This window comes from Gallus gallus, chromosome 3 (genome assembly GCF_016699485.2).
Source record: "Gallus gallus isolate bGalGal1 chromosome 3, bGalGal1.mat.broiler.GRCg7b, whole genome shotgun sequence".
Classification (NCBI taxonomy): Eukaryota; Metazoa; Chordata; class Aves; order Galliformes; family Phasianidae; genus Gallus; species Gallus gallus.
Window position 1 is genome coordinate 35,862,792 of NC_052534.1, and position 26,244 is coordinate 35,889,035.

At 39.9% G+C, this 26,244-nt stretch overlaps 2 protein-coding genes across 6 annotated transcripts in view; one reads left to right on the forward strand and one right to left on the reverse strand.

The window, feature by feature from the left end:
- GREM2 (gremlin 2, DAN family BMP antagonist) overlaps positions 1-20,249 on the forward strand; it is a 42,408-nt gene extending 22,159 nt beyond the window's left edge. For both annotated transcript variants that reach the window (XM_046939102.1, XM_419552.8), the window contains exon 2: positions 17,374-20,249. In XM_046939102.1, the coding sequence (XP_046795058.1) occupies positions 17,374-17,881 (508 nt within the window). In that variant the 3' untranslated portion in view covers positions 17,882-20,249. The remainder of the gene's footprint in view (positions 1-17,373) is intronic.
- Positions 20,250-23,188: 2,939 nt separating this feature from the next.
- The window catches only part of FMN2 (formin 2), a 157,642-nt gene continuing 154,586 nt past the window's right edge, over positions 23,189-26,244 (reverse strand). For 3 of the 4 annotated variants that reach the window (XM_040696690.2, XM_046938373.1, XM_040696689.2), the window contains 2 exons: positions 26,086-26,167; positions 23,189-25,281 (listed from right to left, as the gene is read on the reverse strand). In XM_040696690.2, coding sequence (XP_040552624.1) covers positions 25,255-25,281; positions 26,086-26,167 — 109 coding nt within the window. In that variant the 3' untranslated portion in view covers positions 23,189-25,254. 4 annotated transcript variants of the gene reach the window in all.

Genomic DNA, 26,244 nt, shown 5'->3' on the forward strand with positions numbered 1-26,244 from the left:
GAAGAAACCTTTCAACTTGCAAAGTGAGACACTCTAAGGTAAGGAAGGAGAATGCAGCACCTAGACTACATTTTTATGCTACTTCTTCCACCTTTAACATCTAATTTTGTACCATAATTGCAGACCTTATTTTCAGGATAAGATAAAAGATTCTCTTTTTAAGAATCCCTTATCTATTGAGGAAATAAGATAAATGATGTGCACCTCTTCCGGAAATATAGTCTTAAATAAAAACTAGTAGTTTTTATAGTTGTAGTGCTTAAGACACTGAAAAAAATTGAGTCCCTGTGCCTTTACAACAGCATGATGAATTGACAGAGAGCTGGTTACCTCAGGAGCTGAGCCCTGTGCCTGTTTGAATACCCTGCCTTTCTCAGCTGGCTTTGAATGGGCACTGTGGATGGCTGTGCATCTGTCCCACGGACTCTCTCTGATGCAGCAGCCTATACAGACACCTTGGGAATGTGGAATGTCACTAGTTATCTCCAGTGAGACAGCTGAAACATGTTTATGAGGTGATAGAACCTTCACATTCTATTGCTATTATCATTATTTTATATCGTTATTTCCTTTCACTGCTGTGGTGCAGGCCATAGTCCTAACAGTGAGCCATTTATACATAAAGACCATGCATCCCATACAGAAAGCAAAAGCATGCCATTCCATCAGTCAGCAGCACCTTTATCAGCCACACCCTCCCAGTTACATTAGCCTCCTCCACCCTGAAACAGGTAAGTTGGGTGACAGCATTCCCAGGCCCCGGCAGGAAGCAGTATCAGGGTGTGGTGTGGCGGCTGGATGAAGGCAGCCTGTAGGCTGGGACTGACAGGGCAGAGCAGCCCTGCGCTGGCACAGGGTCCCAGTGGTACTACTGATCTTGCAGGCCGGTCGGCAAAACAGAAAATGTAGCATTCAGCTGGATCAGCCAGCTCATCTTGCTGACTGTGTGGCTGCCTGGTTGTTAATGCTGGCACAGAGTGACTGAGGACTTTGTGCATGCACACGCTTTTGCAGCAGGCAGGAGAGGGTGGAGGGGAGGTGGTAGTGGTGGGGCCTGGGGCAGAGGGACTGCAGCTCACGGTTTAAATTAATTAAACTACACCCAAGCTGGATGGGATGACTGCAAGAGATGAGTTAAGGTTTATCTCAGAGGGCCACGGGTTACAGTTTGAAATATATCCAGCTGACATTAATTGCTGTTTTGGTTATTTCTCAAGGTCAGACACAGGGTTTTCTCTGCTCTTGTTCTTTATCCGAAAGTGGAACTGCGCTGTTCCATAGTGTGTGTGTATGTAGATGGCACATACATTTGAACACACATTCTGCATTATTCTTTTCAGAACGTTAAATTAAAAGGACATAGGTTTTCATTCTTTAGGCATGTGGATTCAAACACCTATTTTAATATGTTGATGATAAAATTCAGGGAGCTGAAATCAAGACAACTCCACATCACAAGATTAATCACAGAAAAATAGTGGTGGGCTCTCTTGTTTTAAATCTCTTCATGTCCAGGAGCTTTATTTTTATTCTCCACCTAATAATCCTGCTTTAGTGGAAAGTGTGGGTAGTGCCTCCATGCCCTGCTCTTCCCCTCTATCCTTCTCCACATTATTTTTTGCAGTGTGGGGAATGTGAGTTGTATTACCTCCTGTAATCTTACTGAGATTCTGAGTCTATATTCATAAATGGGGAAGATCTTACTGAAAAGTTGTTTATGGGAAAGGTGAGAAGCTGTGCCCCCTCTGGCTGAATATCTGAGTGGCTGTTAGTAATTAATGCTGTTCAACTCGATGATATTGGCTCAGTGTATGTGAAATACTCCTAACATCCAGGGAGCTTCTGTGTGGCACCTAATCTTTGTCTGCCTTCTGCGTGAATCATAACAGATGGCTTTGCCACGCAGCCAGCAGTGCATCTGTGCACCCTAAGGAGGCACTGGTATATACATATATGAGCGATGCTGTAGTCCAAGATGAAAACTGAGGCTTTGTAGGTGTGGGAACAAGAGTATTCTGTATTGTTTGTGTTGATTCAAGTGACAGTTATGTCCCTGTCACCTATTTCTAAAGTGTCTCCAAATCTCATCTCTGATTGCTTTTAGATGATTTACTGTGGATTTGGCAAACTGCCTTAAAAAATATTTTTTTTTTCTGAAGGGGGTGGAGAATAGTCATAGAGAGGATGTTGCTAGAACCACAGTATCTAGATGAAGTCTTTCTCTTCTGTACTTAATTCTGTAAATTCACACAGTAGCTTTCCTTCTCATGTCTATTTCTGTTAACTCAGATGTGCCTGTCTTGAAGTCTTTCCTGTTCTGCTATGCAGTACCATTGTATATTTTGCCTAAAATATACAGTATGATGAATTATCCCCCCCTTTTTTTTTCTATTTAGATAAGCTTAATTGTCCTTCCCTTAAGCCTTCTAAGAAGTATATGCATAGGTTGCTCCAAATGTAATACCTCCTATTTATTTCTATGGAAACTACAACATATAGAAACAGCATAATAACAAACACTGTTTGGTAGAGTAAATTTGCAGCTAGAAGATCCTCTTTTTCAACATAGTCACCATCATTAGCTATGCATTTTCACCAGCAGTGAACAAGAGTCTGCACTCATAAAAATGTGCATCAGTGGAGGTGAACTACTGTTTTCACAGCTGCTGTGATAGCAGTGTTGCTAGGAAAATGTTGTCCATGTGGTCCATCTTTCATCATGAACTTATGGAAGTCAGAAGGTACCAAATTCAGACTATATAGTCAGTGTGGTCGGACACCAGGGTTGGCAGTGTGCTCCATGTTCTTCAAACTGTATGGGGCCTGGTGTTATTGTGTGGCAAGAGAAAGGTTGTCTTCTTCAGTGGTCTGACTCTGGAAGTTCAAGTGTTCAGCTTTGTGATGTAGCGGTCAGAGTTGATGGTTTCTCTGGGTCTCAGAAAATCCAGCAGGATCACCCCTTTCTTATCCTAAAAGATGGTGCTCATCACCTTACCTGCTGAGGGCTGCATTTTGGACTTTTTCTTCAGTGGGAAATTCACATGTGGCTACTGTAGGTTCTGCTGTTTTAACCCCAACTTGCAATGGTGACACTATGTCTTATCACCAGTAATGATGCGATCCAGAAAACTGTCCTCTTCAGCCTTGTATTGGTTCAGTGTGTCCTGACAAACTTACATACAGTGTTCCTTTTGTTCCTGTTTGAGCATCTGTGGGACTGACCTGGTGCAACCTTAGTGATATTTCAGTATTGCCACCATCTTTTCTAATGATGATTATATTCAGCTCCGCACATAGTTCCCTGGTCATAATCTGCTGATTTGCATGGATGAGCTGATCAAGACACTCCTCATTTTTTGATATGGCATGACTTATCTTGCATGTCACTGTCACCACTGCTGAAACACAGCAGCACCTCACTGCGCTCACATGCACTGTTTGGTCTCCATGAATATTTAGCAAACATCAATGACTGTCAATGGTGCAGTTTTTTCTGCATGGAGCAATTCAGTCCCACACCTTTGCTTCATATGCACTTTCATGTCAGGCATCATTTTGTCAGACTGTTCCTCTGCTGATGTTGCATACCAACAAAATATAACAGAATATTGGTGGGAAGATTCATCCTCTACTGACTTAGCACCACCATTTGCCTTTTGGGCCAACATAATGAAACAGTAAGCATCACTTTCAGAGCATCCCTTGTAGATATTAAATTCTAAACTTGTTCTCATGTAGCCATGTAGCCTTTTATGTCATCCACATTATTAAACAAGAATTTGATTGTGGGGAGTGGGGGGTGGGAAGAAAAAAAACGCACACAGTTGTCCTATGTTTTTAATGAGCAGAGTTTTGCCAAGTGGCAATTTATGTTCTTTGGTCTTTGTGCTAATTAGGAGCTTCTCAGGGTCATATAAGAAAAACATTGTCTGCTAAGTTAGCAACTGTTCAGACAGGTGAGCTAATTTTGACTGTTTTTTTCCTCTTTGTGTAGTAGGAGTGAAAGATTTCTGAAGTGCTGATCAAAACTGTTCTTTCAGCATTGTGTTTTTTGCTTTTTTTTTTTTTTACTCACAAAGAGATATCAGCATCTTAAGGCTGAAAACATCTGAGCATTATAGTTCAATCCATGAGAATCAGAGTGAGGGAGGTGACTGCCTCTATCTGCTCTGCCCTTGTGGTGGTGTCATCTGGAGTAGTACATCGCAGCCTGGGACCTCTAGCATAAGCAAAACATGGAGCTGTTGGAGTCGGTCCAGAGGAGGAGCACAAAGTTGCTCAGAGAGCTGGAGCAACTCTCATATGAAGAAAGGTTGATGGAGCTGGACTTGATCAGCCTGGGAAACAGAAGACTCTGGGGAGACCTTATTGCAGCATTCCAGTACTTAAAAGGAGCATATAGTGTATGCCACATCCCTGGAGGTGTTCAAGGCCAGCTTTGATAGGGCCCTGGGCAGCCTAATCTAGTGAGTGGCAATTCTGCTCATTGCTGAGAGCTTGGACCTAGATGGTCTTCAAGGTCCCTTCCAATCCAAGCCATTCTGTAACTCCTTAGAGTTTTAGCATTGCTGAGGCAAAAGGGAAGCTTCATTTTATTTCTGTGACGTGTCTTCTTCATTTTTGAAAATTTAATAATTTTATATTAGAAGTATCTTAGAACCAATTTTTCTTACTTCTCTCCTTCAAAAGACAAATAAGGAAGATATAGGAATCTAGTAGTTCAGCTGATGAGAACTGAAAACCAAGGATCAGAACTTGACATTTTCTCCAGATTGTGCATAACATGAAGATACCACCTTTCAACATGCCTAGTTTTCATTGTATCATAAAATATTTTTCTTTCATTTGTGAATCCAGTCAATCTGATATTACACATAGTTTTGTTGGTAAGTCTTCTGTTTAATTAAAACATAGGAGAAAGTAGGAAAAGCTGTGTTTATGATTGAGAAAGCAATTTTTATATTGTCACATACCTTTGAACTAAATCACTTACAACTACATGAATTACTCACTAGGGACCAAAGCAAAGCTATGGAGAGGCAGATTTTCCTTAGAATTATCTAGGGATGGTCTTATTTGGTCTGATCAGCTAAAATGGATCTTGGCAAGTGATGCAGACTGCCTTCAGTTGCTGAGCCTGGCTGTTTAATAGAGTGGTGCAGTTTTGTGCTGATGTTAGAACTAGTACAAGTAGTATGCTGACCCTTCAGCTGATTGCTCTCTCATGTTGCCTCAGCAAGAAATACATAAATGCTTAGACCACCACTAAATGACTAATTTAGATTCTAATGCTTTGTAGTAAGACAGCTTTGTAATAAGAAACAAAGCAAAACCGTGAACAACCAAACTCTCTTGCACAACTCTCAAATTAAGCAGTTCTGTGGAATGGAGTCTTGTTATCTTTTTCCTTGTATGCAGTAATAGGAGGTCATCATAGGTGAGCAGAAGTGCCATCTCTCTCTTCTGGATTTGGGGAAGTGCCACCCAAGTTAGATATAGGATAAAACTAATGTAAGAATATTCAAACCTAACAGTTGTGAAGCAGTAGGAATGGCTTGTGGCCAAGCACTGTTAAAAAACAAGGTCACTTCGAGTTAATGAAGAGCATCTATGTGCTTTTCAGCTTTTGCTTGTGTTTATGTAAAGAGTCCTCGGTGACTATTGACCGAAAAAAAAAAAAAAAAAACTGAGCCAGCAGATCCAGAAGTCGGAATCCTTCCCTATTTGATTCTGCGAAATGATAAATGCATCTTTGGTTAAAAGGTTAGAAATGATCCTGAAGCAGCCTACAGAAGGGGAGTTCTGGCTCTTTTCTCTGGGTTTGTGAGCAGAAGATGTTAGGGATTTTCTCTGTAGGCATCCTCTCTTATTCTTCTGTCACAGGGAGCATCTCTCCTGCCATGATTAAGAAATGCGTGCATTCATTCCATTCCATTTATACCTAGATGATATATGAGCCCTTGACACTTTTCTTTCTGGGTATTAAAACTGGATATGCCCACTTGATTTAAAAGACTGAATTTTCATATCCAAGTTCAGCTGTTTGTCATGCATCACTGTTTCCCAAATCCTGTATCTGACTGACAGCTCAGCTTTGAGACTCTGTTCAGCTTCACAATTTCAATCATTGTAAAGACTGCAGAATGAAGATCTCTCTTTCCAAATTATGAGGAGTTGTTACTTTAGCTCCCAATATTATTTTTGCTTCTGATTTACTTGTTCAGTGGCACATTGCTGAATCCCCTTTCATTCTATGAAGGAAGTCTAAAGAAACCAGCTTGTATGTTTTTAATTATATGTTTGTTCACCCTTCTGTGGATGTCAGGAGCTGTGAACAGTAAATGCCAAATGATTGCCAGGAAGAAAGATGCTGACTGCAGTACATAACAGACAGAACCCTTCAGTGTAACTGTGACTGGCTTGCCATGCACATACCAACAATATCTGATTTTGATTATAGTCTTTTCTCTGATGATAGGACTGTCTCAGGTTCTCCTGGAGACAAAGTGTTGGTCAAGGGAAAACATAAGCAGTGGTGGAGTCAAGGACAAAGTCAGTCTCCCACAGATTCCAGTCTATTGACTCTTCTTTCTTCCTCATTTGAAGGGAACCGAAAGGCTAACAATCCTCCTTTAAATGAGCATAACGTACTGTTATTATGTTAGTCCAGACAAAGGAAATCAAATTAATTAGCAGAAAGACTGCAAATGTGCTGTGTAGGAGGACTTGTCATTAAAGTATCTCATCCAGGCTCCTGTGGCTTGGTGTGTATTCAGAATGATAGCTCTGGTCTTCTTCTCAGTAGAAGAAGAGAAATAGAATAATACTAGCCTTCAATTAGAGAACCATAATTCAGTCATGGGCAAGGAGAGGGGGAGGTGAGTAGCAAGACGTCTGCTCTGCAAAGCCTAAGTCATAAAATATAAAATCCCAGTTTATGCGTGGCAACAGATCCTTCTATGATTGAATTACAACCTTCATATTCAATAATGGGCCAAGTCTGTAAACCAGAATACAGACAGAACAAATATTTACATTCTTAGGACAATGTTGGAGGGAGAATCACTTAGCAGTGCATGAATCAAAGCCACAAGAACATAGATGTGGGACAGCCATGTGTTGCCATCAGTGTGAAGTAGGAGGGATAGAGTAAGTTTCCAGTGTTTGAATGTAAACTTTCCTGAAGTGCAGGTCATCCTGCAGAATTTCACTGAAAATTCAGCTTCTGGTTAAGCAACACATATTGTCAATAATGACAAATAAACTGTAGTTTGTCTTTTCATTCTGTGTGCTATATGTTTCTCACTGTATCTAGAAAATGGAATTTAAAAGCTTAACATTGCTAAATACTTAAATTAATGTTGCATACCTAATTACAATTTTATTTGTATTTCTGACTTTATAGCACCTTACATGTTTTGTACTTTTAGCAGTTGTTGAGCATCAGCTGATGTGATTTTTAGTTTGTTCAGCTGACAGCTATGTCTTTGGTAAAATAGTATTTTCAGTTTGTAAATATCAATAGACTTGTAGTGAATCAATGAAAGTTTATTTAGTTAACTTACAGAATAACTTGAAACTAAGGATCAGAATGATTCTGTAATGAGGAACTTGGACCAAGACATCAGTTGATGTATGTAACATAGCCAAGAAGCCATATAATACTAAAGTTTTTGAATTCCAAACTTCATCATAATTTATAGGCCTGCATACAGACATATACAAATAGCCATCAGAGCACATGGTTTATGTGCTTCTCAGCACTCAAAAATTTCAGTTGAACTTCAGCCTCGTACCTGAATTTTCTCACATGAGACTTTGAGTGAACAGCTTAACAGCCGAGTTAAACATTTGAAACAAAAGTAGTTTAGTTAAACAGGGATTCTGATGGACCATCGCTTAATACACAAAAGGTAAGTAATGTAAATGTAATCAGCAGTGATGCATTCTCACCTGGCTTCTGTCAATGTATGATGCAAAAACAAGATTTTCTTAACTGTTGGGCCAGCTTACACCCTGAGCAAGAGAATGCAGTAAAAACTTGGACATGACCTGTTGTTGTTTGAATATATCTTGCATTACATGTGACCACTAGAGCTCACAAATTCTGATTTTCTATGGTTGTGTTTGATTTGTCAGTCCACTATAGTAAACTTAAATGTCCTCTGTCCTAATCATGCCTCTTAGGGTACCAAACAGTGATATCGTTGACTTGTCTGCCCCTCCTTCATCTGAAATACTTTTCATGCCTTCCTTTATACCCTGAGAGAAAACACAGTGTAATGCAGTGGAAGTTGCAAAACTGCCTTGTTGTCAAAGTTATTTGAAATTTGGTCAGTGGATTAAAAACTGCAATCGTGGTGAATTGTCAGATGTGTAATTCAGTGTTGATCATTAACCAAAGAATAAAGAAAAAAACTCCTAAATTCAGCATCACTGAAGAGAAAAAATGCTGTTCTGTGAAAGTAATCATTCTGGTAAGGCACTTAGTTATGTTTGCCTGGCATAAACCTGGCTGGGATTAACAGGCTGGATTGGCTTATTAGTTGTTTTATTTGTCCATTAGGTCTTCTGTCCTCAGAATTGTTGCAAGTTTTAGTCAGCAGAACTGAGGCGTTTTCAGGCAAATTTAAGCTGAGAAAAAATGTGATAGAAAAGCTCTTTGAGATGTTTTAAAGGAGAACTTTATGAAAAATTGAACTGTAGTGTTTCTTGCAAGCAGCACACTGAAAAGTAGTGAGATACATGTCTGAAATTTTGTGTGTATGGGAATTTGCATACTACCTTATAGAAGGGCTAACCCATCGTATATTGAGATAAGAACAGTTCTTACTTGAATCATTTGTGTGTTTCAACTCTACAGATAAGGTATTGGCTCACCACACTTCAAAATGTAAATATTAAACCATAAATAATATTCTAGATTTTCAAACATGAGCGTGACTACTTAAGAATCATAATGTGGAAACTGAGGACATCTTGCACAGAGAGCTTCACAGAATGCAAATAACTGAATCTGGAAAACGTAGATTTTACTTGTCTGCTTATTAGTGTGGTGTTTTGCATATACAAGATTACATGCCACCTATTGATTTTCAGAAGGAATTACATTTTTCTATTAGGATAAGCAAACAGTAATTCTGATGAGCACTTTTATGGTGTTTTAAGGTACCAGACTCAGTTTTCTTGTAGAACATACCTCATCCAGATGCCTTCTTCTGGAAATGGAACAAATACAGTAATGCATGCATGTTGAAGAATAATGGTTTTGTCCCACATTGTGAGCTAGAAAGTGAGCTTTTTGCTCTGAAAATGGGGCACTGTTTGAAGATACAAAGCATTACGGCTCCTAACCCCATTTCTCTTTTACCAAAATTCAGGGAAACTGCACTCGACACTTTCATATAGAACCACTTTAACATAAAAAGATATAATGTTTTTAAGTAAATGCTTATCTAAGTATAACAAATCTGGATTGATGAGCAAAAGGAATAGTATTGGTGTCATATGATGTGATTAAAGTACATTAGAAACTGTTCCCAGTTAATTTCTGACCTCTGGTATCTCACTTCCCCTCGGTACTCTATTCTGGTCCCACCATATGTTGCTCACCAAGCTAGACTACCAACATTTTGAAGCTGTGCCACTTACTCAAGCTCTGATCTTGGATGAGATTTCTACATTCTGCTGTAATGCGATCAACGAAAATATAATGGAGACTTCTCATTGCAAAATAGTCTTTTGTACTATCGATTCTCCAGCAAGTAAGCTTTGAAATGTATGTAAGTGCTGAACTTTCCCCATTCTTGTGTTGGCTCTTCTCTTTTACAGCAGGCTGAGGAGTGGTCACAGATGAAGACATTTGCTCAAGCCACTGCTCCTCTTCCTATTTAGCTTTTAGTTTCCCAAGGGCAGAAGTCTGCTGTTTTCTCCCGAATGAAACACTGCCAAATGGGAGTGTACCAGCTGCCTTCTGCACAGAAGAATAAACTTAAATGTAGGCTATTATTGCGTGCTGGACAAAATGTTCATGTCCAAACAGAAATGACTTGCCTATTTGGGGCTCTTTATCTTATGCTGAAAAGCTGAAGAACACTGAAAAGGAGAGCAAGTATCTTTTCAACCTAATTCAATCATGAATAGATGCATTTTTTTTCAGTGCTTTCCAAAAAGCTATTCTCCTTGTATCCAAGGAGTTTTATTTATTCCTCCCACCCCCCCGAGTGTAGCATTCTCTAAAACCAGGTTGGGAGAAAGAAAATCAACCTCATGGGCACTAAGCAGAAATCTGGTTTTATTTTGTGGGTTTTTCCCTCCTCCCACTCCCCCTTTTTTTTCCCTCATGTTGCATGTGCTGCCAGTACTTACGACTACACAGACACTTCTGAGTAGGACATCTCACTCAGCTTGGGACAATTCACATGTGCTCACCAGGCAGACATTTGACTGTGGTTTGCTCTAAAACCACAAGTTCCTGAAGCTAAAATTGCAATAAAATTTAGGAGATTTGATCATAACAATATTCCAAAAAGCTTTTGTCCAGTTACCTTTTAGCATTCTATCATCTTAATTCTGTGTATTCAGATTGCCTTAAAAATGGCATTGCTTCATTGCCTGAATGTTATAGGATGAGTTAACTCTTACATATCTTGCCACTTTTCTTCCTCATCTGTATTTTACCTTTCCACGTGTAAAACTGAGAAATGCTGATGCAGTTGTGGAATTGAAACTTTGCTGCTGTTAAATACCTGGGTAAAATTTAGCCTTAAAATAAAACAAAACTAGAAGGTAATTCCCTTCAATATTTTCTTCTAGTTGAATGATTGCCTTAGGAATTGCATTTCTTATAAATGTGTTTTTATTTTAAGAGTAGGTGTGGTTTATTATTATTATTGAGGTATATATATTATTTGTAAGTACTGATATTTATCGCAGATACAAGTATTGGAAAATGTATTTCAAAGAAAAATACCAGGGTGAGTTTCATCAGTACAATTACTTTAGTCTCTCTTCAGACTCCTGGAACTCTAGATCTCGTCTTGACTGTAATAGCCAAAAGCTGCTATCTCAGCTAATGAAATTTTCAGTGGCTGTCCTCACAAGCTCCTTGTCCTGGCTTGAAAAAATGATAGACTTTTCTGAATTCCTCTAACACTAATAATGTTCTTAAATAAATAAATAAATAGAAGGAAAGAAAATTGAAGCCCAGGTTTAGAAGCTGTGCAAAGTCAGGAAGATTCAGCCTGTGGAGAACTTAATACCATGTATTGGTAATACTGTCTTTAAATCAATATACTTCCTGGCAAGGTGTCAGTGCAAAGAGGAGCATAAGAGTAATGTGATCTCTTAACTCTGATGAAATGAGCAGCTGCATTCAAACCTGCTTCTAATGTGCTTGTCCCAAGTTCCCGAAAGAAGGAAATCGTAGTTTTAGTTATGGATTTCCGGTGGCAGAAAAGTAGATAAAAAAGAGGACGAACTGTAAAGGAAGAAAATGTGGTTCTAGCTGGTTGGGTTTAATGACAAATGTAGACAAACCTTCAAATTTTCTTCATAATTGCTACTATCCTAAAAATAATGTATCTGACATATGAAATGTTGCTGAATATGACAACAGCAATTGATTGTGTCCTCGATTCCTCTTGTATTAGAATGCATACGCCAGGAATCCTTCCAATCTCCCAGCTTTGTCAGAGAAAATTCAAGATAAAATTCTTATTTGTAGAAAGTCTATAATGAGAGCTGAAATTAGTAACATTGCCTGAGTTGTTTTTAATTAGCTTTAACTTAATGTCACCAGGCCCCATAGTGTCTTTGTTCTGTGTACTTGTACTTCTGTTTTATGTACTTGTGTGCTCTTTTTTTAGTTGCATTACATTGAACATCTTCAGGAACTGTCTTGATAAGAATGTCTAAGTTCCAGGAGAAATGCTGTCCTCTTCTGAGGAATGCAACTATGCATCAGTGAAACCCTTCCGCACCTTCTCTTTTCAGAAGCAGAACCAGAGCCTGGTCAGAATAGAACAATTCCTGAGGCATTCGGTTTGTGGGCAGACCTTTCCTATTTCCTTCACACCTTTGTGGCACTGCCCATAGGCTATGTTGAGTCTATTCTCTGGGAGAGAAGTGGTGGTCAGAGGGAGAGGGAAGGATAAAGGGGAGGAAGGATCTCCTTCCATGCCAGTCAGCAAGGGTGCAAGGAGTTTATTCATTCTGAAGTAAAATATTTTCTCCCTGGTCTGTGGTGCAATACAATTGTTTTCTCCCAAATAACTATAGAATGTTCTTAGAGGGTGAGGGTGGACAAACTTCTCCTTGTAGTGGCTTTAATTATTGGTTTTGAAACAGTTATGCCCTTTGGTGGTGAGTGCAGTGGTGTTTAAAAGTGATGTTTTAAAAGTATTGCTTTTACATGGTAGAACTTCAGTGCTAAAACCAAGGAATTTCCTAGTTTTTTGGTTTTGTTTTTTCTGTTGTTATTGTACCTTGCTTCCAGTCCTGCTGCGGTCAGTGGTCTCGGTCTTGGCATTTTAATTGTGAGAATCTATTAATGGTGGAATTAATCACTAAGAGGTCCACTCCTCTTCAAAAAGAAAGATATAACACAGTGTTCATTTATTACTGTTGCTCTTGTGTAAAGATGCTTCATTTGTGTCATTTTTATTTGAACATTATACCATGAGAATCATGCTTAACCACTAATGCATTAAATAAATAGCATTTTTGGCTTCCTGGTAGAGAATCTGATATTTCCTTGCTTCCCACATAAGCCATTAAAGCCAAGTTTTAGTTCTTTGAAAAGTTATCGCCTGGCTTATCTTCAAGGAACACTTCTTGTGTGCCGTCTTAAAAGCTGAGAACTGACCATGTACACCATGTTCTTGCATTAATAAACATATGACTGTTTTGTACATGTTCTTTTTTGACTAGGTATAATAAGAAAGTAAATGGTGGAGTAGAACATAGTTTTGAGTCCCAGAGTCAGCAAAGAGCTGATCCCAGGGGAAAGCTTTTGAGTCTCTGGAGTTGGCAGGTTGGAAAAGAGTGATGCAGGGAATCACATGACTGTGTATGTACTATGCCACAAAACTGTACTTGATTTAATTTAGGCTATACTGCGTCTTTTGCTGCTAGTAGAAGAGAAACAGCAATCTTCCAAGACAAATTCTTCTCTTATAAATTTTAGTTTTCAAAAACTAAAGTGTCTCTGAATTTGGGGTTTTCATCTTTCTGTTGTTATTTTTCCCTTTGGCTCTTTCAAGACTTATGGTGATGGTAGAATAGGTTTATAATTACTAAATCCAATGTATTTGTGACTGCATCAAGACCTTGATGCTTCTGGGCAAGCTGATAATGCTGAGTGGTTTGTAGGTGTTCCATACTTAAACAAGGAAATGGATCTCACGATTGCTGGTTCTGCTTACATCCCTCTGTCTTTTTCATCATTTGAAGATTAATTAAGCAGGCCAATCTGTGAAACAGAAATTCCTCGTCAGAAACTACATCCTAAGCTCAGAAATTGAAGTCACTAAAGGAAACTCTGGAGCAGTCACTTGGTACGGATGGGTGCTGTCATTGCTTCCTCTCCTGTCTTTCAGACCACAGCTCCCAGTTCTGTGTCGGTGGACTTCTCCAAAATGATGCGCTTGAATTCTGAGGTCAAAGCCATTGCTCTAATTCCCAGAGAAGTGCCCTAATGGCAAAACTATAGGCTATTTTGGGGGCTACACTACTGCCTGTCCTGCTCCAGAGCTGGATTGTTTTCAAGAATGCATGGAGTTATGGGGCCAGAAGGACGGTATGCAGAAGGGAGCCTGACTTAGTAGATATTTTATGTTACACAGTAATAGGATACAAACAAGAAATAAAGCTGAAGGTAGATAGAGCAGTCCTGGGTCTTCCCCTCCTAGCTGCGTGCCCTGGCCTCTCTGGATTACAGAGCTGGGTCTTGGCATTCCTGCTTCCTTGGCCAAGGATTTTGTAGACTTCTGGGTACCTTACAGCTCTGCTTCAACATGACAGGTTTCAGGAGCCTGTGAACTCATGCTTGATGCTGATTTCCTTATCTAAAAGAGATAAAAACTTAACATGTGAAATGTAAATGCAGCTCGGCCCTGTTTCGTGTCTAGTAGAAGATTAAGTTATTTTCTGCACCAGCTCACAAACTGAAGAAAGGAAATTGTGGGGGGAGGGCAACAGAGGCCTTGCAGCAGCTGGCAAAAACTCCTGAAGGAGTTGAAAACCATCACACAGCAGCTTCCATCAGCTCTGACATGAGAAGCCCCTCAGTGCAGCGGGAATGATGGACCCAGGCTGGTGTTTGCACAACTGTTAGCAGTTCTCAACTCTTAAGACCACCTGCTATATAATTCCTTGATATTGAGGAAGGACATAACTTCTCTGTCCTTGCCAGAAACTGGAAAGTTTTTGTTTCTGCTCTGTTTGCAGACTGGCATTCAGCATGTTGCCTTGCATTCGGGCTGAGTGTGCCAGAATGTTCTGTTAGTCTGAAAACAGTGAAGTTTCTCTTTTCTTTGCATGTGATTACCTAAAACATATGTAGTCCATGGTGTGTTCCTGGCATCAGGTGACCTTGTTTGCACCCTTACTGGGTTGAATAGGGGTTTGTGTGGCAGGGTTTAGGAAGGAGTGATTTGTCGGTTAGTAAGGGGCAGCCCTGTGGTTAGAGATTCCATGATCTGAGAGGATGTACATTTGACTAGCTAGTGTAAAATAGAGTAATGTGCTCTCTGTACATAACAGAAGGTTCAGATTTGATTGAGATCAATGGCAGAAATAGGCATTGCGTTCCTGAGTGTCTGTAGAAGTACTTGCTAACATGTACTGCAGAGTTTGGTTTATAACTGTACAATAGTGGCTTTGATTAATAATGCTTTATTAGTTATAAACATAGACTTAGTGAATAAATCCTATTTATTCTGTTGAATGGCTCCCCGTGCCTACATAAAACTATTTCAGAAATTATAAAGCTACTATAATATTTTTCCGCATTATAAACTTCAAATTGCTAGCTCTGTCAGCATTACAGAATTCCTGTGTAGGATTTCTACTCAAACCCATCCTTGACATGAAAAGGAAGTTGTCTTTTAACTTGCATTTTGTGATGAGAAAGTGTGGCCGTGGTAAGACAGAGTTTCGCTAAGAAGAGGGTGGGGGCAAGTGTGCGTCTCTCCTTTTGATGTATCTCTGGACTTATACCTTTCTCTTCCATGTCACAGTAAGATAAATGAAACTGGAGAGGTCATATTCCTGCTGAAAAGGACTGAACTCCTTCCCTGAAGGACAGTAGAGCTGGAGCATATACTTTGTGTCTCTGCATATAGAAAAAAAGGTAGAAGAGATTGTCTGAGGAGTGCTGGCATAAGGCATCCTCTGTCTTCTTCTAGAGGAAGACAAAACAGTGGGCATACTTTTTTTTTATCTACTACTGAAAAGCAGCCATCAGTGCAGAATAACATGAGAACAGTTTGGGAGGAAACATGGAACACTGCATTCAAGTGAAACTAATTACCCGATTAGAGTTTGGCCTGGCTGTGGTGGTTGACATCCAATGGTCTTGGCGACAATACCTGTGATGAAGTCCAAGTCTAGTCTTGATTCATTTGAAGGATCTGGACAAACCTTCTGGACCTGCGTGCTGAATGCTAAGCAGTGCAAAAATAGGCCACTGATTTAAAGAACCCATGGCTACCACAGATGTCAGTGGGCACTTGGCATACTTACAGGTGAATTTGCTTATTTGGGTTTCGGAAACAATTGTTTCCATTTCAAGCATGCAGTCTGATGATATTTGATGTTTGCATCAGAGCATCTTCCACTCACAGCTCTAGGATAAGCACTTTCCGTTCCTTCAGCACTTCCAACTTCACCCCTTAAAATTTACTCCAAGTATGACCTTGAGATCTTACAAACTTAGAAAATTACCTTAAAGATGTCCCACTTAGTCTGCTACTGTTCCTTCTCTTTATCTCTCCAGAGCTTAAAGGCATGTTATCTCTGCCTTGTTCATGTCTTGAATCTTCACCACAAACACATTTTTGATCTGTTGGTGTCTTTATTTGGAGAATGGTGTGTTTTCACGTTAGGACTATCTGCAGTGTTAGATGTATCTATATTTATTAGTGTGATAGTATTTGTTTTCTTGGCATCATTCTAAAGGGAAAAAAAAAGCACTACTTGGAAGGATTTGAAACTATACTGGGAAAAGAGGGATGACTCTTTCATCTACATACTGTTCCATAAATACTGTCCTTTCAGAACAAAGGTAAGTAGAGTACTTTTAGAAAGAGTTGAAGTGTCTCTACCACTGAACGAAAAGTTTCTGGGCTGCACTCACTTCTGGCACCCTAGAAATATTCTGTTCTCTCTTTCCTGGGACAGCAAAATTAAATAAACTGTCAAATGAGTTGTGAACATTGGCTTGATGAGGATATTCAGTACTTCTACTCTGATGTCATGCATGCACATTTAGACACATTACTAAACTGAATCAACAAGTTGTTGATGAAGATCCAGGAGCTGCTAAGATATGCTCCACAGAACAAGAAATTCTAATAGACATCTATTGGAAAAAATACTTTTGCCAGTTGGCTGCTTATTTTAACTTAGCAACTGGCTTATGCTCTAACCTATTCCTTAACATCTAAAGTGAATACTGAACTGTCTCCTGTTTACAAACCTTCTTAAGCTATTTGCCTAGTAAACCTTGCAGTAATGAAGTCCCCCGTGTTGTATTTAAGTGTTTCCTCCTGTTGCAAGAATAAATCTATCAAGTTTTCGGCCTCCCACAAAGACTGTGTATGAAGGGTTGTATGTGCTATAAGCCCCGAGAAACACCAGAAGCAATTCAAAATGATAAAAATACACTTTTGGACACCTCTCACTCCTCTGAATGGAACTGGGCTAGGTAGGAACTTTAAATCTGGAGAGGCAAATGGGAGTTCACCTTGTGTAACATACTATTCCCTTCCCTCTCCCCAGCCTCCACAAGTGAGCTGTCACTGTGTTGGCAGGAGTCTGCTGAGCCTTTCCTAGCCAGGAATTTGCCCAGCTGTTTGGCCCAGGATTTCACTGAAAGGAAGGAAACCTTTCTGGCTGAAGCTTCTGTAAAGTCAGTGGTTCAATGATCAAAGGAGCAGCTTCCCTACGGGGGAAAGAGGAGAGGGGCATTTCAACAGGGCCTGACCTCTTTGTGATAAATGCTCACCCTAGAATATACCTAATCTCTTAGGAAAAGTGGTGGGATTACAAAGGCAGTAAGGTCTCCATTTCTTCTAAAAGCATGTGTTAAGTTCAACACTTTGTGGTTTGAAAACTCGTCTCTTCTAACAGCTACTTGTATTGCCATTGCAGGATGATTTGGAAATTCGCCGTGTCCGTCTTTTTGATGGCAGCACTGGCTAGAGTAGCAGACAGCAGGAAGAACCGCCCGGCGGGAGCGATCCCGTCCCCCTACAAGGACAGCAGCAGCAACAACTCGGAGCGGAGGCAGCAGCTGAACAAGGAGGTGCTGGCCTCCAGCCAGGAGGCCCTGGTGGTCACCGAACGGAAGTACCTCAAGAGCGACTGGTGCAAGACGCAGCCCTTACGGCAGACTGTCAGTGAGGAGGGCTGCGTAAGCCGCACCATCATCAACCGCTTCTGCTATGGGCAGTGCAACTCCTTCTACATACCGCGGCATGTGAAGAAGGAGGAGGAGTCCTTCCAGTCCTGTGCTTTCTGCAAGCCACACAAGGTGACCTCCTCGACTGTGCAGTTGGAGTGCCCCGAGCTGGACCCACCGTTCCGACTCAAGAAAATTCAGAAGGTGAAGCAGTGCCGGTGCATGTCTGTGAATCTGAACAACTCAGGCAAGATGTGAGAACAGCTGTGTGGCTGCTGCTTTCTGTTGTTCTGTTGTCCCCATCAGACTTCCCGCTGCGTCTCCTCTCCATTGGGCAGACTGCCTATTTTCTTGGTGTGTTTGTTTTTTTCCCTGTTCATTTTTATTTCGGGAGGCATCTCTCCAGCAAGGAAAGGCTCCTTGTCATGTGCCTACTGGAATAAAGCTTTTTAATGGGCTATGTTATGCACTTCACCATCAGGTTCATTTTATGTCCGGTATCATCTTACAGTTGAATCTTATGGGGTGGAGCAGGCTACTGAAGTTGAGACTGTGCATCTAAGTGACCAGTTGGCTGAATGCAGCATTAAATGTTTCCACTGTGTGGAGTAAAGCCGTCTGCCCTACACTCCAGCCCCTTCCACCAGATGAGATGCCTTCCCGCTAAGCTGTTCCGGAGCTCGCTGCTGTCACCACGATATGCTGGGTTCTGCCCAAATCTGGGCAGGGCAGACCAGGGAGAGCTACGAAGAGTAACGTACAAAAAGAGACTCTCTGATGAGGCTCAGCTTCTTGAGACATCTCTCATTGTGCAATGACAAACTGTTCCAAGCTTGTGGTCTGAACTGCAGATAAGAGCTGAAGAGGAGAGGGTGAAACGTCAGGTCACCCGCTGTGATCACATCAGGAGACTGAAGAAGGATTCTTAAGCTGTTGTGGCTGGAATATACAGAACATGTGGTCTCTGCAGCAGTGTTTGTTTTGTAACTTAGCTATAGTAAACAGCTGCTTAAAGTATTATAGACCTAGCCATGTATATTTTTCTTGTGACAGAATATGTCGGAGATTAAAATGTGGTGAGTAAGAGACTTGGTTGCTAGGTCAGCTGCCTGGCTTAAAATGGATGCATTTTAACTGGGCTTTTGGTACGTTAATGTGTTAGACTTGCGCCTGTTTCTTACTCCAAAAAGGACAACATCCATTTATTACCTTATATTTATGCCTGCTCAGACTGGAGAAGGTGGAAGGTAATTGGAGAGGAGCTGAGAACACTAGTGGTGTTTCACTTAAGGTATAAAAGCACTGTCGCACAAAGAACGAAATTTGGTCATTGCTGGACCAAATGCAAAAGCTGCCTTATTGTTCAGCGTCATCAGGTGCTGGAAGTGACATCTCTCCCATGATTGGAAACCAGGAAAAAGTGTTGATGTTAAAGGACAAACCCATCAGTCAGTGCTGTGGGAATGGGTCACAGTTGTGTGAACAGAGAGAAGAGTCAGTGCTAATCACTGTGGCACCGGTGGCCCACTGAGTGTTTGGGTTCTACATAATCCATGGTGGTGAACACTTTGCAGTTCATTTTGATCATACTGTGTTGTTATTCACTTGGTGGAGTTTAGCATGTTCTGCGTATCCTGTTTATTCCAGTTCTGATCTGTATTAGTACCAGCTGCATTAAGATCATAAGATGTCTAAAAACAAACCAGCTCCTTCTCCCAAACTGAAGCCCATGCATGCTCAATCATCTGAAGTCTACTAATTAACAATGACAAGTTGACTCCCTGATGCATGTCTTAGGGTTTAGGAGCTATATCTGCTGATAACAGCTCGCTGTGGGAACCCTTTCCTTCCAGATTCCTTACATGCAGCCACTTCAAGGGGTTAATGTGTTTAGGACTCTGGCCAGCCAAGAGTTCAGTGCCACATTATGTGAGACAGGCTGCTCTAAGAGGCTTTTAGGACTGAGCTCCACAAGAGCTCACCAAGCGGTTTACGGGGATTGGCACAGGCAGGATGAGGTTGGTCAGGTGTGTTAGCCCTATTACGTGAACAGTTATGTGTTTTCTTCTGTGATCTTTCAGAAATGCAGAGGGAGACCCCTCACAGTTGTTTTTCAGAAGCTGGCATTGCTACACTACCAGCATCAAGCCAACCCCTGAATGGGCAGTGTTCATTCCAGGCTTGATAGTGTCAGTGTGGGTGTGGGGCAAAATGAAGAATACTAATGCATTATGACTCCAGTGATCTCAGTCTCCACTTGAAAGAAACAAACTGAAAGTCAGTCATTTTGGATGAGAGAGAGAGAGAAAAGCACCGTGGTAACTTCAGTTAGGAATAACGTGCAAGAATCTTTAAGCTATGCCCTGCCTGGGGTTTTCATCCGTTTGCAATATGACTATGCTGCAGCTTAAAGTTCCTTCTAGGAGCTACGTTTATGTAAAAACTGAGTTGAGCTTGTAATGGTTAAAACTGTATTTAATTCTTGTTTTATAAATGAAAACAAAAAAAATGAAGAAATGCTTTAAGTATAATGTAATTATTTTATAGGTCTACTATTAAATTATAGATTAAATAATAAAGCTACTCTAGGGTTATATGGCATCCAGATGTACAGGCTTTGCTTCAACACCTTGTGTCCAGCTGTTTTTTAATCTGTCTGTTTTCCAGCTTCATTCTGACTATATGAGACACAGGTAAATGGATTGCCCTGACAGCTTGGGGAAGCCTAGCTACTTTACCCCTACACACTCCCCTACTAATCCCCTACACTAACAATGGCATTTTTAGTTAATTACAAGGCAACCAATGTTCCACCACTGGCTGAACTGCTGGCATTTACATTCAGAGAAGCAACTATCATCAGTGGTTTTGCTTAAAATGTAGGTAAATCCTTATGTAATAGGCACCAACCTACACATGGAAATAAATACGTCTGTTAAGGTACAGGTGAGCTTGAACCCTTGCTATCAGCTCTTGAATGAGTACAGTGTATGAACCCCAAAGAGTAGTATCTTTGTTGTTGTTTTTCCAACCCAAAGACTGTTGCAAAAAAACAAACCAAAAAACAAAACAAACAAACAAACAAAACCCACAAGAACAAAAAAAAAACCCATGAAGCATGAAGGAAAACTTTAGCTAGGAAAGGATTTCTCACACAGAGAAGTGAGCCTCCATGTGACCAGAAGAGATGTCTGTTATGGATATTGAGAGAAACAGGAGCGCTTAGACCACAATTAGCAAGGGGGGGTTACCTTCATTATGGCACTGTGATTGCCATAAGTAGGAACACTTTCCTCATCTCTCAAAATCTTGACCAATTCTCTTACCATTCAGCAAAGATATATATATATTTTTAAGTAACTAGTTGTTTAGTTTGTTGTTGTTATTCTCTTTTTTTTTGCTGTTTTGAGAATTCTACCCTGCTTTCACTAAGTATGGTCAGGGCCCTATGCTCAGATATTAGAATCACCCTAGTTGGAAGGGACCTGTAAGGATCACTGCGTCCAACTCCTGATGAGGCAGATGCCCCATCTTGCAAATGCCTCAGTCACTTGGCTCAAAATGAGCTCAGGGACCACGTCCTCCAGCACAGCACTCTCATATCTGCCTGTCTCTTGGCCAGTGTTTTTACTTTGCTTGTAGCTTCACTGCCCAGCACCCAGCTGAACTTCTGTCTGTGTTCCAGCTTGGTTGGCTCTCTCAGCCTCTTTCTGCCTTGCTGTGGAAGCATACTAGAAGTTTATGTGGTAATCCAATGAACTCCCTCTTGTGAAAGCAATCCAGGAGCAAAGTGAGTCTCTCAGGGTAGATGGAAGAGGCACTCGGTCAGACAGATCCAGTCTCTCTTAAATGTGATTGGTGTTGCGGGACAGGGAAAGGAGGGGGACAGCAAACGTTAAGTTCTATTGCTGTGGATCTGCTGACTTTACAAGTCCCTGGTCTGTGATGAGTGACACATGAAGACTCTTGGTTTCTAAGAGCTTAAATTCCAGCTGCAGCTGAAAAAAAAAAAAAAAAAACCAATTTAGATTCAACAGAGACTATTTATCCTCAGAAAGACACCATACTTCTGAGCCAGTGAGCATACCATTAGATGCCTTTACAAGTAGGTTGGATGAATGTTTATCAGATAAAGACAGATCTGCCATAATCAAGAAAATAGCCTATAAAACCCATTCTGTGATATGAATCCTATTTGACTGATGGGTACTGACCTGAAGGATGTTGGGCAGTACTTTGTCTTTTGCCTTTTCTGATCATTTCCTATTGTCTTCAGAAGAATTCAGCTCTGTTAGTTTTCACTTACTCTGTCCATAGTATTTCAAAATTGGTCTAAGTTACATAACTGATAAGGGAGATGGCATAAACGGAGCCCTACTTATTAGCCTAGAGTACACAGCAAAATAATAGCAATGTAAAGATTTGCTATATCTTTTCTCAGTGAAATCAATAACTGCTTTCAATTTTTAAGCTGATCACTTAAAAAAATCAGACAAGAAAAGATGACAACTTATGGAAGATGCAACTAGTCACGTTCCCAATGCCACTGTTGGTTAATACTTAACTGACTTTTGGAAGTTCTTTACAGTGATGGAATTTGCTACAGAAAAGCCAATCACTGCTGCGTCATAACAACTGTGACAAAGTACTGTGCTTCTAAAAGGTTTAATTTGCAAAGCAGAACAACACAAATCTTAGTTCCTCTTGAAAGGAGGATCTTCTCATACTCAGTAAGTTACTTCTGCTGCCTAGGTATAGAAGTCCTTATTAAGCTGCTGCAATTTAAGCAACTGTGAGTGATATATGGTGGTGACAACAAAGGCTCTGCAAATGTAGCATGCTTGCTATTCAAGTAAATGGGCAGAGAGGCACCTAAAGGACTTCTTCCTAAAAGCAAACAAAATAATGTTAGTCTTGAATTCTGACAAAGCTCTGTGTGCCACTGAAAAAAGTAATGGTGAGACTTACATTGGGATTTCACTCATGCTGTGGGTCACGCTGGATGGCGCTCTGAGCAACATGATGTAGCTGTAGGTGTCCCCGTTCACTGCAGGGGAGTTGGATGAGATGACCTACAGAAGTCCCTTTCAACTCAAATGAGTATATGATTACAATATATACATTGTTTTATATATGTATATATAAGACATAATATGCAAAGAATACTTGTGAACACATATTTTTGCAATAATAGCAATTTGGTGGGCATGTTACACAGGCAGCACTAATAAGAACAGGTTACAGGTGCTAGTAAGAACAGTTCGGCTCCTCACAGGTATCAAATCACCTCCGCAGTTGTAAACAGATGTATTTGAACCATCTAAAGCCTTAAGCACTACTGGAGGCATGCACAAGCACGATAAGTGAGTGACACAGTCTGAGTGGGTAAAGAACTCCAAAACTCCTCACTACCACCACTTGGGAAGAGGAGTTACTGGTGCTGTGCATCCAAAAGCCCGATTTCCACTGATTCCTTGACATTAGTTTCCTGGTGAGAAGTGGCACTTAGTGCATGGTTGCTAGCAAACTACAGCACAGCTTGAGAGTGAAGAGAGAAGGCAACTATTTTGTTATTATTCCTTTTATTTTCATATAAATTAACATTCTAAAAAAAATTGAAATAGAAACACTAAATACAGTATTGCACATAGTGATCTTTGTTAGATGATCTATTATTTCATTTAGTATAATATACATACTGTAGGTACTGAAGGGAACAGGAAGGCTACAAATGAAAACATGCTACTGTATTCTTGCACTTAGGAGCAAAGTTAAGAGGAAAAGACTACTGTTTACATAAATACAAACATGGATTTGAATCAGTGCCATTAAAATAGCTTTATTTTTTAAAGTTTTTTTTTTCCATAAGTTAGTTGTAACAACAAATAATCTCTTCTTCTTACTCCCCCAAATAGTAATGTTACTCCCATCAACACAAAATTTTAGAACTCCATTTTCAGTAATTTATATCCCTGACAGAAATTATTACGACTACAGAATTTCAAATAGGTTTGTCAGCAACAGGAGACTTACTTTTCACATAGTGAAAAAAAAAACATCTTTTCTAGTGCTTGGTATACGTGAAGAATAACAGATTCCTGAGGTCATATTTCACACTTCTTTTATGACACTTGTATAGTATAGTAGCTTCTGGACAGCTAGGAATGTCTGATGATGTGCTAGATTAGACAGGGAATAACACACCCCCGCAGGTTAGACCTCAATTGCTTTTTTACTCCAGTGTCTCTCAGGTTCCAAGGCTGAATGAAGCATGTGCCTCCAATTCAGTATCACACTCTGGCTGCTTTCAGGAAAAGCAAGCCTTGAAAACAGAACGTTATCAGTCAGGCAGATTGTTTTGGTGCTATTTAATCATGACTGGAGGAAAGAATTCTTATTGGTTGAGCAGATCAAGGCTGATATAATCAATTCTAGACTGCAAATAGAAATAAAGCATGTGCCATAAATTTCAATCATTAATCTCCTAGCAAGGGACAGAGAAAGCCTGGAGGAAAACTGCAACTATGCTAAGTGTGAAATTAATGTCAATTAGTTGGTAGTCTGTGTCTTTCACTAGAATTGGCTACTGTTTTTCATAAATGTCAGTCTCCATGTGCATCTTTAACGGCTCTCTAAAGGAGTTTTAAAGTAAGTGTAAAGCTAATTCCAAAAGAGAAGTCATATATGCATGGCCAAAAGCCTGTCCGACTTATCAGCAGTTAAATCTATACTACGCTTTCTAAAGTTCATGTAAAATTATTAGCTGCTTTATATGTTAACAAACTATAACAGCCAAATCTCTCTCATATTCTCTCTATAGTACTTCTGTGCTTTTCTCTATTGTCTTGCTCCCTTCCCCCTCCCCCCCCCCCCCCCCCCCTTTTTATTAATGGTGGATTTCTGACCCCCATTACCACCTGGCATTCACTATCTGGCAAAAGATGAAGTAAAAGTCATAAAAGTATGTTGCCTTATCGATTTTAAACATAGTTACAGTAAACATCTTGTTCCACAAATATTTAGCCATGGAGGGCAACCAAACAAGTTGGGAAAGCATTGATTATACTGTAAAAGCAGCACTTAACGATTCAAAATACAAACTACATATGCCAACATGAAACGGATACAAACAATTCACTAGGAGTAACATTTCTTTCCCTAATCTAAGTGCAGTGTCATGAAGTATCTGCGTTCGACATATGTTGCCAGTAGGAATGGAAATGTTTTACTTTATCAAGTAGTATTCTTATGAAGTTCAACTTAATGCAATTTTCAGCATGTTCAGAACTGACGCAGATACTGTTTTTGTGCATGCTGACTTGGCCTATTTGTAGTATACCATACACTTTACAAAATATCATCTTTGAGTGGTAAAGGAGATACTGAATACAGGGAAGGTGTTTCAAGTCAATATCTAGTCTATTGCCGGGCACTCCATTAAAGTGATTACACTCGTTCATGAATGCACATTAACACATCAACTGGTGGAAAACTCCAGAGAACAAAAAGCGAATTCAAAAGGTCCAAAAAGCAAATGATCAGGATGATGTAGTTTCCTTCCCCCTCATACCCCACCCACAGACATGTTGAGTTTTGGTAACCAGGTAACAATGGCTTTTGCTTTTCTTCTGTCAGATTTTCATACTTATCTTGGCTTTCTGAAAAATAATACATATGAAAATGAAGAAAATTCAACAAGATGATGAATTCACATGTGTAAAGCACACAAACACATAGGTTAACATTAAACTATACATACTCCAGAACTGAATTCGCAAATAATATCCCTTCAAAACTAGAACTGAAGTGAACTGCAACTAAACACTATTTATGAAATAATTTATTTACATTCCTTTTCCCTCTGTCAAATTTTCAGTAACACTGGGAATCTCTACAGTGCCAAATAAATCAAGATGCTGGCATTCAGATCTACCTCTAAGTCTCATAATAATGAATTGACAAGACTACCATCATTACGCTTATTGATCTGTTTTCAGAACAGTCAAAACACAGTATTATCTTTTCTGAGAGTTGCTATTTTAAAGAAAATCAGATCAGTGGAACAGAAGCTACTAGTACCTGACACAGTGATTCAACTTGCAAATGCATGCTGTTATGAACCTTCCTTACATATTGTAACTTTAGAAAAGAGTAATTTGAGGCTGAATAAACTTGAAGATCGTAACCGTTTCTTCTCCCATCTAGGTGCCTCCCACACCAAGACTGAGATGCAGGTATTGGCAGGATAGAGCAATAACATGCTACTCTTATTTGTTCTACATCTCTTTTATTGAGCAACATTAACAGGCAACATTCAAGTTGCTTAATCTAGCACCTCTTGAAAAAAAAACCAAAAAACAACAGAACAAGAAGTATATCAAGAATAAGATGCCTACAGAAGAAAAGTAGGAAAAGGTAGAATGAGTGATGGTAAAAGAAGTATAGCTACAATTTTTACTTACAATTCCAGAGTCATGTTTTGGTCTTATATTGTATAGTGATTTCCCCTTTTTCTGTCTGCAGACTTCCTCTGCTTCTTTAACTCTGAAACAAGACAAAATTTATAAACATTCCCCTAGACCAAAATGATTTCCAAGGACAGTTCAGTATGTAACTTAAAT